The 16191-nt window shown below is 56.9% G+C and overlaps 1 protein-coding gene across 1 annotated transcript in view; it reads right to left on the reverse strand.

Moving 5' to 3' along the window:
• The window catches only part of FIBCD1 (fibrinogen C domain containing 1), a 35134-nt gene extending 29316 nt beyond the window's left edge, over positions 1-5818 (reverse strand). The window contains exon 1 of the mRNA XM_061433855.1: positions 5219-5818. Coding sequence (XP_061289839.1) covers positions 5219-5290 — 72 coding nt within the window. The 5' untranslated portion in view covers positions 5291-5818. The remainder of the gene's footprint in view (positions 1-5218) is intronic.
• Positions 5819-16191: the final 10373 nt, after the last annotated feature.

Consider the following 16191-nt stretch of genomic DNA (forward strand, 5'->3'; position numbering starts at 1 on the left):
ACTGTGCCCCCTGCACTGGGAGTGTGCAGGGGGCCACCACCAGGCCACCAGGGAAGTCCCTTTCCCTATTTTTTAAGGGAGCTGGGTTGTGGTCCCGTGAGTAGGCTGAGACTACACTTCTTGTAGCAAAGTGGGAAGAAGAAAACCTCCCCGAGGCGGAGGCCAGGCAAGGTGAGATCCAGGTGCAGGCCGCTCCCAGCCCCCCATCTCCTAGGAGCACCCCAGCCCCAGAAACCCACTGTGTGGGTCTATGTTGAGAAAGCCAAGGTGCGGCAGTGTGGTCTGAGCCTGGCAGAGACTCAGAGTTGCACCTGGGCTCGTGGATCGTCGCGAGCGGGGCAGCCCAGCCCCTGCCCAGCCCAAAGGCCCTGGGGGAGTCTTCCTCCTCTCTCCCCAGGAACACACATCTGCTGCCCCAGCCAGGCAAACAGCGCCTGACCTGGGCTGGGCTCTGATGCTCTGGCCCTGGCAGAAGGACGGTCCCAGAGACCCCTTAAAAAGAGGAGGTGGTTGTTCTGCTTAAAATTCTGGGTGGGGTCCCAAAGATTTAGGAAGAGGGCCTGCTGGCTCACTCTATGAGTCCTGGGGGAAGAGCTCCCTGTCTTGCCAGGGGCCTCTGAACATGACCCACGTTGAAGGCCATCTGAAGCCTCAGGCCACCAGGAAGTCCCCAGGAGACTGGCCGGAGGTGTTCTAGGGACAAAGAGAAGGGTCTGGGAACTGCCTGCGTCCACCCCTCCCGAAGGAGCTGAGCCGCCAGCCCTGTCACTCCCCATAGAGCACTCAGCTCTGAGTCCATTTCCGATGAAGGAGGGTCTCTTGATGTATCTTGTGAGGGTCTTGCTCACCCTCCCCACCCCCCAGATCTCCAGGCCTCCAGCCCACTGACCCCTAAACCAGGCTCATTCCACTTCAAACCTGAGCCCTCCTGAGAGTTCCACCCAGGGATGGTATCAGCCTCACCAGCCCCCTCCAAAACCGGGGACCTCCCTGGGCTCCCCTCCCTCACCCCATCCCCAGCCAGCACCTGGCTGCGTACACTCTTACCTCCTCGAATCCCCAGGGCCCCTCTGTTCCTATGGCCCCCCAGCCCTGATATGGTCCAAGCCCCATCGTCTGCTTTAAAATCACCTCAACCATCTCCCCGTTAGCCTCCCCACCTCCTCCCAGCCCTACCAACCAATACCCCACCCAGAGGCCCAGGACCCTCCTGATGGCAAAAAGCCCAGGACACTCCGGCCAGACCACTGCGGGGCTGCGGAGGCCTCAGGAGCAGGTCCCGCCCCACCCCCAGCCTCCGCTATTGCACCCTCCCCCAACCTCCACTCCTGCCCAGCTCTCTCCAGCCGCCTGCCTGCATGCTAAGTCCGACTCTTTGCGACCCTATGGACCATATCCCCCCGCCAGGCTCCTCTGTCCATGGGATTCTCCAGGCAAGAACGCTGGAGTGGGTTGCCATGCCCTCCTCCAGGGGATCTTCCCCATCCAGGGATCGAACCCGCATCTCTTACGTCTCCTGCACTGGCAGACGGGCCCTTTACCACTAGCATCACCTGGGACGCCCCCTCTGTCATTTCCCCCAACACACGTTGGTGTCACAGATCCGACAGATGCTGTCCAGCTTAAATGCCCAAGTGGTCTCTGACCTCCCACCCCAGCCTCCGGCCTCCTCATCACTGCCGCACGCTGGTCTGGGGGTGAGTTCCATGGAGAGGGGCCCAGGAAACAGAAGGGGAAGGAAGGCCCTGTTCTCTTCAGCCTCCTTCTCGTCCAACCCGGACACAGTGACCTCCGCCCAAAGCCCAGGCAATGAGGACCGAGGCTGCATGGTTTTCTTTACAGTGCCCATCGAGGTTTGTCATAATCCCATGATACGAGTGTGTTCCTCCCAAGAGACTCTATAGAAGTTCCCAAGGCACAGGTTTACAGCTGTCTCTCCTAGAGGAGGGAGCGACTCTATAAATAGCCACTGAGTGAATTAAATGCAGCAGGGTTTAGGTTAGACATCAAGAAGAACTTCCCAATGAGAACTGTATTCCCTGTCTGGAATATTTTTCAAAGTTTTGAAAATATCAAGAGACACTGCCTGGGATGGTTCAGAGGTTGACCTCCCTGTGGGGTGGTTTGACTCAGGGATTGCTCAGAAATGAGCCTCCCCGCCACCCCCCCCCACCCCCCTGCAACAAGAGGAGATAGTTACAGGGTGACTTTCTGCCCCACACTAGAAGATTAGGAGAATTGTGACTATTTCTGGGTCCTTTTATCTGAGCAACTCCGAACTCCTGGCAAATATCCCACCATCACCTGCTGCCCTAAGGGTGTGAGAGCCCCTTGGTTTCACAGGGGAAGAAGTGAAGCTCTAATGAAGTTGGCACCTTGTCCAAGGTCACTTGGCAAATGAGGAGCTGAGGCCGGACAGGCCCAGGACACAGCCGGCCTGAGGCTGTCTGCAGAAACAGCAACACTTGGATGTAGGCCCTTCAATGGCAGTGGGTACGGTGTGTGCCCTGGGGAACCACGCACTAGGTACCAGAGCCCTCTCCTTGGGAATTACATAATGTGCCCGAGCAGGAGGAGCCAAGGGCAGCCAGCCTCTCTTCCCTTAGTCTTCCCAAAAAGGCTCATCGGCCACCCAAGTTCAAGTCCTGGTTGCAACTCTCAGCCTTAGTTTCCTCATCTGTTTAATGGGTTGATCATTCCTGCTGCCAAACTCTGAGAGTGGTTTGATTCAGAAACGAGAAGTTATGCAGATGAGCACAGCTGGCACTCAGACTGTGGCTTTGGCACCTTTTCTGGAGGAAGTGCCTTGTTAGAGAACCTCAGTCAGAGTCTTCTGGAGGGAACTGGGGGGTCATATTGCTTTCCCTGGTGGGCAAAGGGGTGATCAGGACATTGACAGCCTGGCAAAGGGGTCAGGCTGCTCTGAGAACCACCTTCCTCAAGGGTGTACAGCGCTTTACAGTTTGTAAAGGATACCATTATTTCACTCAGCTCTTGTTAAGTCCTTGTGAAGTGAGGAGGAAGCAGTGATTGCCGTTCCCATTTTACAGATGGTAAAGCCCAGACTCAGAGAGGGGACGTAACTTACCCAGTCACAAAGCATGTCAGTGGTGGAGATGAAACTAGAAGCAATGGATGCAAGAAGGCCAGGCCCAAGGGAACCCTGGTTCCCTTTTGATGGTGGGCACAGGAAAAGGCTTGCCTCCTACCTGAAGTTTCAGACAAGCCTGGAGCTGGCAATGGGATAGCCTGTCTAACATGCTGGATCACCAAAGGGGTGGAGTGAGAAGGTGGTGTTTGATATTGGCCCAGGCCGCTGGGACCACAAGCTCTTGGCAGCCTCCGATGCCAAGGGGCAGACAGCTGAGCTCTGGCCTGGTGGCAGTTGGAATATATACCCCACGACGCAGCAGAGAGGCCAGGGCTGACCCAGGAGGCCTTAAAGCCACATTTCAAATACATCCCCCAGAAGCCACCTCCCCTTGAGACACATCAGCACTCGCTGCTCTCCCAGCTCCTTCTGGCCGGGCTTCATGCAGCTCAATTCAGCAAAAATCCCTCAACTCCCGGTCTGAGCTGCATGGAAAGACAGGAGCCTGGACCCAGGGGGAGACCCCAGGATGGGGGCCCAGAAGAAGCATATGTCCAAAGGGAGCTCCTGCTAGAGGAGGGACCAAGGCTAGCGAACAAGGCAGGGAGATAAAGGCAGCTGAGTGGCACAGGCTAACTGCTGCTGGGAATCAAGGTAAAGCCCACGGGGCATCAGGCATCGGGGAGGGCTTCCTGGAGGAGGTGGCATCTGAGTTGGTTTTGAAGTATATGTAGGGTTTCCCTGAATGAAGTGTATGTGTGTGTGTGTGTGTCTCTGTGTGTGTGTGTTTGGGGGACGATGAGGCAGCAAACGTTTGGAAACAGGCAGTCTGGTGTCATTTGCTTGTTGGCAAATGACAAGCAGTCAGTACCTGTAAGGGGGCTCACAGGAAAGGGGAATGGACCAGGAGGTATTGGGAGAGGCATGGAGTCAGTCCCGGCTTTGAAACTTTGCTCTTCCACTAACATGCTGTGTGACTTGGGTGCATGCCTCGACTTCTCTGCACCACCATTCTCCTGCGACAAGGGCACGTGCACCCCTGCCTCCCCACCCAGGCTGCTGCCGACAGCGAGGTTGTGCAGACGGTTGGGAAAGGGCTTTGCAAAGTGTGGAGGCATGTGGCTCCAGACAACGCTCACTCAGGCTGCCGCTCCCAAGAGAGTGAGGGGCCCGCCAAGGCCCGCCCCTGCCACCCCCCTCCTGCCTCTGCAAACAAGAACTGTTCCTTCCCCAATGACATCTGTCTGGGAGAAATTTGAAATTTAAAACGGGCAGCTCCATTATTTCCTCTCCTTGGCTAGCAGACCTCGGCATCTCGCCTGCCTGCCCCAGTCCCTTGGCAGCCCAGCCTGGGGCGGCCCCGGGGCTGCCCCTCCACTCGGCTTCCCATCCCTAGCCCCCTCTCCGGCCAGCCCTGGAGCTCTGTCCTCACCCCCCTTCCAATGCACAGCCCTGGGCATCCTCCACGGCCCCCTGAAGAGGGGGCACAAAGCATGGGATGAACAGACCTGCAGCCCAAGGACCTGAGGTTCAAATCCCAGCAGAGCCACAGGCCTGGGGCAGAAGCAACTCTCTCTGAATCCTGCTTCCCTTGTCTTAGGGCTGGAGAATCACAGTATCCAGTGTTCTTACAAGAGGCAAATATTTATTGATCCTCTGCTGTATGGGGGTAGGGATAGGCTGGCTAAAGTGTGAGGATTCAGAGGAGATGAAGGGGAGGGGGTCGCATGCCAGGCGCCTGGCACGGGGTGCTGCCCAGGGTGGGATACTTAGTAAATGGTTCAGATGCCCATTGTAGAGATGAGGAAACAGAGGCTCGCGCTCAAGGGCTGGTGACACTGTAAACTCTGTGGGTCCCTTACTTTCTCTGTGCAAGCGTGCACCTGAGTCCGTTGGAGGAGCAAGGGGGCTCCTGCAGGGGTGCCGCCCCCATCGGCAGCCCGAACCCCAAGTTCAAGTGTCTCCTCTGGAGCCGAGGACGGTGCCCGCCCCAATTCGGGCCTGTCGAGCCTCACGGGAGGTACGCCCCAAACTCCAGCCCGGGTGCCCAGCCCGCCGGCTGGAGCCGCCACCGCCTCGCCCACCGCGCGGGACCCCCGTATCCCCACGCCCCGGGCCCGCGGGTACCTGCGGCTTGTCGCGCGGCCGGTCCTCAAGTTGGGAAGCGCCGCCCATGGTCTTCCACCGGTCGTTGACCATCTTCCGGCAGGACCGCTGGCGGGGACGCTGGGCGAGGCGCGCCGCTGCGGAGCGCAAAGGCGCCGAGGTGGGCGCGGGCTCGCTCTGTTCGCCGGCTTCCCGCCTCGGTGCCCCGCACCTGGACGGCCCGGGCCAGCGGGCGGGTGTGCGAATGTGTGTGTGTGCGTGTGTGTATGCGTGCCGGCGTGTGCGCGGGTGTGTGCGGGCGACAGCGGGAGCGGGAGCGCGAGAGCCGCCGGCCGCCCGCCGCCCGCCCGCCGCTCGCGCTGCGCGCCGTCCCCGCTCCCGGCTCCCGCGCCTCCCCTGCGCGCTCCTCCCTCCTCCCTCCCTCCTTCTCAATCTCCGTGTCTTTTTTGTCTCGGACTCTCTTTGCCTTTTATTGCTCCCCCGCTCTCCCTCTGATACACACGCACACACCGCGGACGGCAATGGGGAAACTCCACCTCCCCAAAGGCTAATTAATAGAGAAGACGCGGGCGGGCCGAGACCCCCGGGGCCAGCCCGGGAGGATAGCAAAGAGCTGCGGCCAGCCCTCCTCTCTCCGGGCCCGGAGGGGCTTGAGAACCCCGGGGGCCGCCTCCTCGCAAACTTCCTCCCGGGCCGGACCCGCGCCAACTCACCGTGCGCGGGGAGCGCGGCGCCGGGCAGGCCCCGGGGTCGCCCCCGAGGGGGCCTTCGGCCGTCTCCGGGGAGTGGCGCCGCGCTCCTCCCGGCCCCCTCAAGGCGCAGGGGCTCACCCTGAGACCCGTCGGGGTCCGGGGGGTGGGGTCCAGCCGAAGGGCGCCCCCTTCGGGTGTCCGAGATATGGGTCCTGGTCCCGGGGCAAGTGCGCCCAGGCCCGGAGTCTCCGGTCACCAGGGACTGCCCGCTACCGACCCCGACCCGCGAGGCCGGCCCTGGGGGCTCCTTGGCCAGAGCCGGTAGGCCTGCGTCCGGTGCTCGCGGACGGACAGCCGGCCCCACGCCTTCTTCTCGCCCAGGCGGCCCGCGGTGTCGCGTGCGAGCCGCTCCGCGCTCTGCCCGCGCTCGCGGCCGATCGCCCGCATTCCCGGGGCGCGCCTAGCGCTGCCTCGGCCCCCGCCTCCTCCTCTGTCCGGGAGAGGAGGGATTTGTGCCGGGAGGGGGCTTCTTAGTCGCCCCCTCCCACCGGCAGCACTTTAAAAAGCATTTAATCCGCCCGGTGTAGCCTTCAGAGGTAATTGACAAAAGTCCTTAATCTGCGCTGTTAACGAGCTGCTATTGTGACTCCTGACCGGGAGGCGCCCACACGACCGAGGCCGCACTCCCGGCTGGCCGCCCCCTCCCCCGGGCCACCGACTGCCCCTCCCCCGCCCCTCTCTGCGGGGGCCCCCCATCTTCGGCTCCCCCAGCTTCAGAATAGACTCCCGTGTTCCCTTCCCCACGCTTCTCCCCAGAGCTGTGTTCAGGCTCCCGGGGTGCCTTGGCCCACCAGGCTGTTCCCTGGCACCGTCTTCGTCTCTCTCCCACCGGCTGCCAGTCTGTCGCCCCGTACTCGTCCCTCTCCCGGGGCCCTCACGAGTGCAGCAGACTGCCTGGGGGTGGGGGCCCCAGAAAGCTGGGGTTGGGGGGCACTCGCTGCCCCTGGAATCCGAGTGGACTGTCACTCACCCACAGAAGGTGGATTCCCAACCTGCCAGCCGCCTCCTCCTTCCAGAGCTGTCTGCCGGCCTCACCTGCAGCCCACTCCCCAGGCCCAAGGGAGGCAGTCGGGCCACCTGGGAGTTTGGGTCCCCCAGCATCGACTGGGAGTCGGGGACCTGGGTTGGAGTCTTGGTCCCTGGGCTCTTTCTCGATGTCATCTCTCACTTGAGGCCTTTCCAGTAGGTTAAATGGATTGGCGGGGGGGGCCATCAGCCTTGCGGAGAGGCGTGTGGTGGCCAAGTGGCCTGGGGCAAGCAGCTGTGCCTCTGAGCCTCGGTTTCCCCACGGTTGCTAAAGGGCCAACAGCACCCTCTTCAGAGGGCTCTTGTGAAGTTCTGAGAGTGCGTTGAAACACTTGGCAGGATGAGACCTCAGACTTTCCCACTGTGACCTTGAGCAGATTCCCTGTCGTCTCCAAGCCTGGGTCTCCTCATTGAACATGAAATCACCACTTCCCCCTTCTAAATGGGGACTTATGAGGTTTGTAGACGTGAGGCGGGAACTGCAAACCTGAGTCCGATTTGGGGAGAGGAGGTAAGCTCCAGAAGTGTTTCTGTACAGACAGAAGGTCACCCTTCTGGAGGACCCTGAGCTGAGATTCTGAGTGGAGGGGGTGCTAAGGGCCAGCAGAGTTTTGGGGGTATCTGCTCTGGATGGGCGGGGAAGACATCCTAGAGGAGGGGGTGGGGTACTGGGCTGTGAAGGTGGAGACACCTGGAATGTTGGGGGCAAGGCATTCCAGGCAGCAAAGCCGCAAAGCAAAGGCAGAGGATGGAAAATGACAGCTCCCCGGCACAGGCAGGTACCAACCAGAGGACACCAGCCAGAGGACCTGCTCCCAGGCCTGCAGAAGGGCGGTTGGACAGGTAAGCGGGGGCCACCTAGCGGCTGCTCATGGCACTGTTTGCGGTCAGCCTGCCTCACACGCTGGGCCACAGATTCCTCAATTTCCCACCTGCGGGGGTGTGGTGAGGGCATGTGTGGGAGTGGTCTTCACCCATGACCCCCGCTGTGATGATGGCCCCTGCTCAGCCCCCCCAGGAGAAGAGCCCACCCAGAAGAAGGAGCCCGCCGGCGTTTGCTCAGCGCCTTACAAGATGCCCTGTCTGGGGGAGAGGAGGGTCTGCCCTCTGTTTGTGAGCTCCAGATCTATGTGAGCAAAAGGGCAGCTGACCCCATAGAAGGGACAGTGCCCCTGCCTCTAACTTCCTTTGGGCACAGTTGGTGTCCACAGAGCCCCCGGGAGAGCCCAGGTGTGCTCAGTGGACTCAGGGCTGGAGGAGGGCACTCCAGCCAGGACCTCAGCCAGGACCTCAGGGAAGCTGGAACCCGGGACCCCCAGGCTGCTCCGGGACCCCGCCCACTCCTTACACATCGCCTCACCCTTCTCCCTCTGGTTCACTGATTCCCCGTGTTCCTGTCTTTCCTGCCTTTGGCCACTTGGACATGATGGCCGCACCAACAGAAATCCCTCGTGGGGGATTTTTAAATTCCCAAAAGAAGTGCTCTGATTCATCCTGCTCATCTTTTGGAGCCAGGACATGTCACTCATAGGTCATCAGCTGTCTTTGGCCAGGTGCCCACCGTAGTGTGAAGGAGGGGATGGCTGTGGGGTCCTGATGCATGGTACCCCCTTTCCTTTGTAGGGAGGGGGTACAGGACAGGCTGTGAGGCCTGCCAGCCTGAGAGGGATAGAAAGGAAGAGACCCTCTCATCAAGGAGATGAGCGTGGCCAGAGATGCCGGGTGACAACATTCAGGGTTACTGCTGTCCGACTGGCTAGAATCCATTGCCCCTCATTCCTACACTCAGCCCTGCTCCGGGCACAGAGCGTCCTCCCAGCCACCCTCATAAGTGAGAGCTATTGTTATCCTTGTTTCACGGATGACAAAATTGACTCCCAAAGGTAAGTTACATAACTTGGGTAAAAGTGCTATTAGCAAAAATGATATAAATAATAGCTACCATTCAGAAAGCATTTTTCATGTGCTGTGTACCGTTCATTAGCAATAGATCTTAATTCATGTGGTTCTCCACAAAAGCCCGTGGATGTTATTGATATACCCATTTCATAGATGAGGCGAGTGAAGCTCAGAGAGGTTAAGTCCCTCAGCCAAGATCACACAGCAGCTGACGGAGCCAGAATGTGAACTGGAGTCTCCCACTGCTGGAGCGCGTCTTCCTTTCTTCCTCGCCTCTGTCCTCCTGCTTGGCCAGCGCTGGGCCTGAGCCCAGCACTACGAAGCTGGCCTGTGGCAGGAGCTCAGCACACGTGGGCTGAATGTTGAATATGCTTTGTCTCATGGGGCCCTGGGGACCGGCTGACCGGGAGATTGGGACCTCTGGCCTTTGTCCACCCAGCCTCTGCCCTGGGCTGCCTAGGGTGCTTGACCCTCACCGTAAAGCTGTCTCAACTTCACTCTGACAGTCACATTTATCATTAAAAATAAATTTATCTTGGCTTCCCATGGCATGGAAAGCTACCGTGCAGTGATTCAATGGGCTTGTCACCCCTCACGGTTAGGCACGGGGAGCGGAACAACTGGATGGTCTCCAGCGCTGGCTCTTCATTTTCTGCGGCTGGAGGCAGAAATGTACAGTGGGCTGACATTTAATTTAGAATCCAACATACCTTGACATAAACCCATAATACAAAGGCGGGGGCGGGGGCGGGGGCTGCCAAGCCCGCGGGGGTGGGTGGGGGGGCAGTCCAAATGACAGGGCGGATTTCTTTCATTTTATTTTTTATTTTTGCTTTGTCAACACTGAGTGGTGATGACAGACTAGAGGCCGTGATCAAAGGCAGGAATTAGCATGGAGTGAACGTGCGTGTGTGAGCGTGTGAGCTTTTGGCGTTGATGCGCTGTGCATGGGCGGGGGGGTCTGCACCCCGGGGTCCCCTGGGATGCTGTGTGTGGTCACCTCTGCCGCCAGCCTGTCGGAGGGTGCCAGGGAAATTCAGGCTGAGGCTGAGGCCGGAACCCAGCAGGATAACTCGGGCCTGGCGGGCGAGACGGGACCTCCCTGTGGGTCTCAGTGTCCCCAGCCCTCTTCCCATGTCCTCTGAGATCAGCGCTCTGGAAATACGGAGCAGGGAGGGAACACTGGTATTTTTAAAGCTAGAGGCAGAATTCTGGCTTTTTATTCAGCAAAACATCCCGATGGACTCCTTGGGTGTAAAAAGCTGAGGCTCAGGCTTCACTGGGGAGGGGAGGGCAGGACCTGGAGAGGCGGGGAGGTAAGAAACTCAGGGAGAAATGTGGTTTCGGCAGAAGCAGCTGGAAGGGGAGGGGATGTGGGGGAGGGGAAGGGAGGCAGAGGGAACCAGAGAGGGAGGGACTGAAGCCCACCCAGCCGCATGGGGGCCTGGGGAGAAGGCTGGCCTGGGAACCCCAGCGCTGATGTGAGTGTGAGCGGGATGTTTGTGGTTTCCGAGCTGCGATACAGGAGAGCGCATCTGTTATCCCCCAGTCTTTGGTTAAGAGTCTGCTTTGCTCAACAACCTGTGTTGGAAAGGCTTGGGAGAAATGAAGGGAGTGGGCCCTGCCCCTACCGAGATCAGCGCAAGGCACAGTTAAGGGTCGGCTATGGCAGGGGACGGGAGGGATGCTACGGCTGTGGTCCAGAATTCAGGCCAAGCAAGAAATCCAGCCGGCAGGTGACTTAAGCTTTCGTTATAGAGGAATCAGGATAGGTGCTGTTTTACTGAATGCCCGCTACGCACCACGTAGGTGATTTGAATTTTCTCACGGAAACCCTGGCTGGTACCTAAGAGGCAGATTGCTAGCATTTCTTATGCCACTTCACAGATAAAGGAACAGCTGAAGCAGGCGAAGGCTGAGTGCCTTGCTCAAGGTTATACATCTGATAAACGTCACAACATCAATTTGACCTCCGTATTCTGGTCCCAGAACCCACTCCTTTAGAATTCGGGGACCCCTGTATGGTTAACCCTCAGGTCCCCAATGTTTGTTGTTGAATGAAAGAAACTGGGTGTAGAAAAGAAAATATCTTGCAACCAGTGGCCACATCCCAACCTACACGTGGCCAAACTTTCAAAGACGGCGTGCCTGTTTCTCTGCTTGTCTCCTGTTCTCTGTGCTATGATACTGGTTCACCATCTCGAGTCCCTGCACCATCTCGAGTCCCTGCTAATTCTGTTGGTCGTTGAGTCTGCCAACCCTCACTCGTGGTGACTGCTTCCCCGCGTGTTCTGTAATTTTGGATCACGTGTTCCAACTTGGTCAAAACTTTATCTTTGGGAATCCAGTGTGTTCTGAGCTGAGAATTTGTCCTTCCCAGGAGGAATGGCTTTTGTTTCCATTAGATAACCGAAGATACTTCAAACTCAGAGCTACTGTAAGTTCTTATCTTGTATATAGAACGAATTCAGACCCCAGATCCTCATGAAAACAGATTTCTGTTTGGTCATCCAAAGTGGAAACTTTTTCCTGGGCCTTTTCCCTTCCCAAGGTGGAATTTTTCCTAGTCTGCCCATCTCCAGGCAGGTTCCCTGGCCCCTGGTTCTTCTTGGTTTCTGGCCCCTGTTGATTCCTTCTTTATTTTTCAGTCTAACTACACATTTAAAAGAAGATCTGCGATATCATATCCAACTTTTGCAGCTTTGTGGTTGTTGTAGTAGGTGTCTGGGGTGGTATTTAGTCACTAAGTCGTGTCTGACTCTTTGTGACCCCCTGGACTGTAGCCCGCCAGGCTCCTCTGTCTGTAGAATTCTCCAGACAAGAATACTGGAGTGGGTTGCCATTTCCTTCTCTTGGGGATCTTCCTGATTCAAGGATTGAGCCTGGGTCTCCTGCACTGTGGGTGGTTTCTTTACCGACTGAGCCACCAGGTAGGAGTCTAGTCTACCATATTATTAAAAACACAAGTCCCTTCTTCTCTCAAGACTTCCCTGGTGGCTCGGACGGTAAAGCGTCTACCTACAATGCAGGAGACCCAGGTTCAATCCCTGGGTTGGGAAGATCCTCTGGAGAAGGAAATGGCAACCCACTCCAGTACTCTTGCCTGGAAAATCCCATGGACAGAGGAACGTGGTAGGCTGCAGTCCATGGGGTCACAAAGAGTTGGACACGACTGAGCGACTTCACTTTCACTTCTTCTCTCATACTTATTTACTTTTTTTAACTAAAAAAATAAATAAATTCTAATTTATGTATGATAAAATGCACATCTCTTTTTTAAAGATTTTTTTGATGTGAACCATTTTTAAAGTCTTTATGGAATTTGTTACAATATTGTTTCTGTTTTATGTTTCGGTTTCTTGGCCTCAAGGCAGGTAGGAATCCTAGCTCCCCGACCAGGGATTGAACCCATACCTCCTGCATTGGAAAGTGACGTCTTAACCACTGGACACCAGGGAAGTCCCCAAATGCACAGATCTTAAGGGTAGAGTTTGGTGAATTCCAGCCATCACTCCTGTCCTTTCTGTCGGCCTAGGAAGTTCTCTCCTGCCCCTCCCCCATCACACACGGTCCCCCCAGAGGTGACCACTGCTCTGACTTCTGTCACCACAGCTTCATTCTGCCTTTTCTTAAATTTCACGTAGTGGGACCACATGGCGTGTGTTCCTTTGGATCTGACTTCCTTCCCTCAGCGTCAGGCTGAAGAGACGCGTCCATGTTGTGTATTTCAGTCCTTTGTTCCTTTTTACTGCAATAGTATTTTATTTATGGTTCTGCATAATTGGCTTAACCACTTCGCTGGTGATGGACGTTTGGGCTGTTTCCACGCGGGGCTGTCAAGCCCGGCGTTGCTGTGAGCATTTGTACGCCCGTGCTGGTACACACATGTACACAGTCCTTGGAATCGCTGGCTGATAGGGTGGGAGGAAGTTTAACTGTATAGGAAACAGCCAAGTTGCTTTCCAACGTGGCTGTGCACCCTGACACCCCACGAGCAGTGTCTGGGGGTGCAGGTGGCCCGTGACTTACACCTTGCTTCCTCCTAGGTGTAGGGCGCCTGTGGGTGCCACATGGGTGATGGTGGCTCTCGCGTGGGTGTTCGAAGCCCCATCGCTTGCTCCCTGTCATTCTGCAGACATTTCCTGAGCACCTCCCCTGCTTTGTCCCATTCATTAGGGCCTCGGGATGGCTGGGCGGCCTGCCCGCTGGTGCCACTCTGCCCATCAGGGTGCCCTCTCCCATCACACCCACCTGAGGGTCTGTCTCGTGGCTGTGGTCGGGAGGCCAGCTCGGCTGTCGTCTGTGCTCTGAAGCTGATGTCTTGCTCAAACCTCAGAAACGTGTCAGCGTGTGGAAGCGCCTGTCAATCATCATTCTATTTCCCGGTCTGCCCCTCCCCGCTCTCTATAGCCGCACTGCCCAGCACCCAGCAGCATCAAGGGCTGAAGGCCGTGCCTCCTGAAACAGTGGTCCAATTGCTTCGCAACGTGGTTGTAAGCCTTTGCTCCTCCCATTAGCAGCATGAGGGGGAAAATAAAATTCAAAGCCCAAATTGGACTTCCCCGGTGGTTCAGTGCTTAAGACTCCATGCTTCTGCTACAGGGGGCACGTGTTTGATCCCTGGTCATGGAAATGAGATCCCACATGCTGCATGGCCCAGCCAAAACAAAACAAAAAAAACCCAAATCTCCACGAGAACAAGGCTCCAGCCATACACCTGTGGCGGACGTATTTCCTTAAACTGCTCCTTCGTGTGGGTGGGTACATCCTCAGTCTCCTCCTTCACTGAGGGTGTGGCCCCGGCTTTCTGCCGGGTTCTGACTCCCTGCCTTCCCGGATCTCAAGGCCTTGGAGTGGGAGGTTCCAGGTAGCCTCTGTCCCTTGCTGCAGGTCTCACCTGAGTGACAGATGAAGCTAGACAGAGAAAGCCCGGCAGGCAGACAGACCCCAGGGAGGTCCTCTGGGCCAGAACATCCCAGCAGGGATTGGCCTGCCCTCTACCGGAGCCCAGGGCTCAAGAGCCATGGTTCCCATACCATCCGTGTCCCCTTCTGGAGACCCATCTGGAAGCCCTGCGCACCCAACACCAGACCCGCTGAGCACTGGCTGAGAAACAGATGGGACAGACTGTGGCAGGGGCGACCATGAGGAGCCCAGGGATGGGAACATTCAGACGGGAGCCTTTCGGGCTTAGATTCGCAGGTGATGCCATCTGTCCATCTGTGTTTCTGTCTTCAATCTCATCAGTTTTTCCAGTTGTAAAAATCACCTAGTTTAGCTGTGTCCAGACACGACTCTGGTTACCATTTCGGAGTTCTTCCTTCCAGTCTTTTTTCCAAGTATTTGCCAGAGACTACAGGCTGTGGGACTAGCAAAGGCTTGGGAGTCTGTCTGCATGTACCAATACATAACACAGACGGGAGAGGATCTTGGCAGTGTTTTTCTGGGCAGGCCGGTGGGGCTGAGATGGGAAAATACCAGCAGCATTTATTCAACATTTACCAGATATCAGTGCAGCGGGCACTGCTGCATCTCTGTCCATGTGGGTACTCATGGTTCCAGAATGTGCTGTACCTTCTCCCCAAAGGGCAGCCCTTGGCCAATGACAGAGTGGAGTCAGGAGCTGCTGCTGCTGCTAAGTCGCTTCAGTCGTGTCCAACTCTGTGCGACCCCATAGACGGCAGCCCACCAGGCTCCCCTGTCCCTGGGATTCTCCAGGCAAGAACACTGGAGTGGGTTGCCATTTCCTTCTCCAATGCATGAAAGTGAAAAGTGAAAGTGAAGTCGCTCAGTCGTGCCCAACTCTTAGCGACCCCATGGACTGCAGCCCACCAGGCTCCTCCATCCATGGATTTTTCAGGCAAGAGTACTGGAGTGGGGTGCCATTGCCTTCTCTGGGAGTCAGGAGAGTGAGGGGTAAATCCCCAGCTCCCTCACTGTTTGTTGAGTGCGTGGTCTGGCCCATTTCCCAGAGTCCCCTGGGGCTGGTGCCCCAGATGCCACGGTGCGATCTGATACACATTCCCCCCACCATGCTGTCTGCCTCCCTGCTGCCATGTCACCCTCCTCCTCCCCTGGCAGCACTTCCTGGGATCACCTCCAAACAAACCGCTTGTGTTTACATCTCTGCTTCTGGGAAAGCCCACGTAAGGCAACCAGGTGTTCTGTGTATAAGCTTCACCTGCGTCTCCATCCCTTCTCACAGTCATTCAGCAAATTCTAGCGTCACCACACTCCGCTTGCTGCTGCTGTGTGCCAGATGTGGACCATGACCCATGCGCCGATGCAAGTGGTCCGGCATCTGTGCCCCAGTGACCAGGTCTCACCCTTGACCCAGAGGAGGGCCCCAGGCAGCGGTGGAGATGGTTATTTCTGGCACACATCACGTTTCACCAGATGGAGGGCCTGCGGTACATAGCTTCGCATAACCTAATTGTGAGAGTTGGCCCATGTTCTTCGTGATTCCAGAACTCACTGTTAGAGTTAGGCTTGTGTCAGAGCTTCCCGGGTGGTACAGTGCCACCTGGCAATGCAGAAGACATAAGAGACACGGGTTCCATCCCTGGGTTGGGAAGATACCCTGGAGAAGAAATGGCAACCCACTCCAGTGTTCTTGCCTGGGAAATCCCATGGACAGAGGAGCCTAACAGGCTACAGTCCATGGGGATCACAAAGAGTCGGACACGACTTAGTGACTAAGCAATACCACCACAAAGCTATCAGCCAATATGTACGGGAGGGGATCTTTGCGCCAGGAGCTGAGCTTAGCCTGCTCAGAGAGCTGATTCATCAGACCCTTACAGGTGCCCATAGCTCAGTCCTGTTATTCTCCCCATTGACAGAAGAGGAAGCGGAGGCACAGAGAGGTCACCGCTGCAGACAGGAGATTTACATCCGGGTCATCGGACTCCAACTCCAGAGTTGGGGTGGGAAGGGGACATGGCGTTTACAAGCCTGGCTCATTTTTAGACATTTATCTCTATTTTCCAGTTGTTGTAAACAATGCACAGCTAACAGCCTCCTACCACCCCCCCATTGCTGTTGGTCTTGCTAATTACTTCCTTAGGGTGGATTTCCAGGAAGAAAATTACAGGGTCAAAGGACAGGACTGTCTTTAAGACTCTTCATCCCCATCGCCCTGCTCCGGCCTTGCTTCTGGAATCTCTGGCCTTCTTTCCCACACTGTCTTGAGCCGAGCATCATTGGGAGGTGTCCAGCCTTGGCCTCCTTCCGCCTGGCCCCCGCGTGCCCAGATCTGCACCTGATCTCCAGCCTGACATCCCGGGTCCTGTCTTGTATCCCTGCCAAGGAGGCCAG

The sequence above is a fragment of the Bos javanicus genome, chromosome 11 (genome assembly GCF_032452875.1).
Source record: "Bos javanicus breed banteng chromosome 11, ARS-OSU_banteng_1.0, whole genome shotgun sequence".
NCBI classification, from domain to species: Eukaryota; Metazoa; Chordata; class Mammalia; order Artiodactyla; family Bovidae; genus Bos; species Bos javanicus.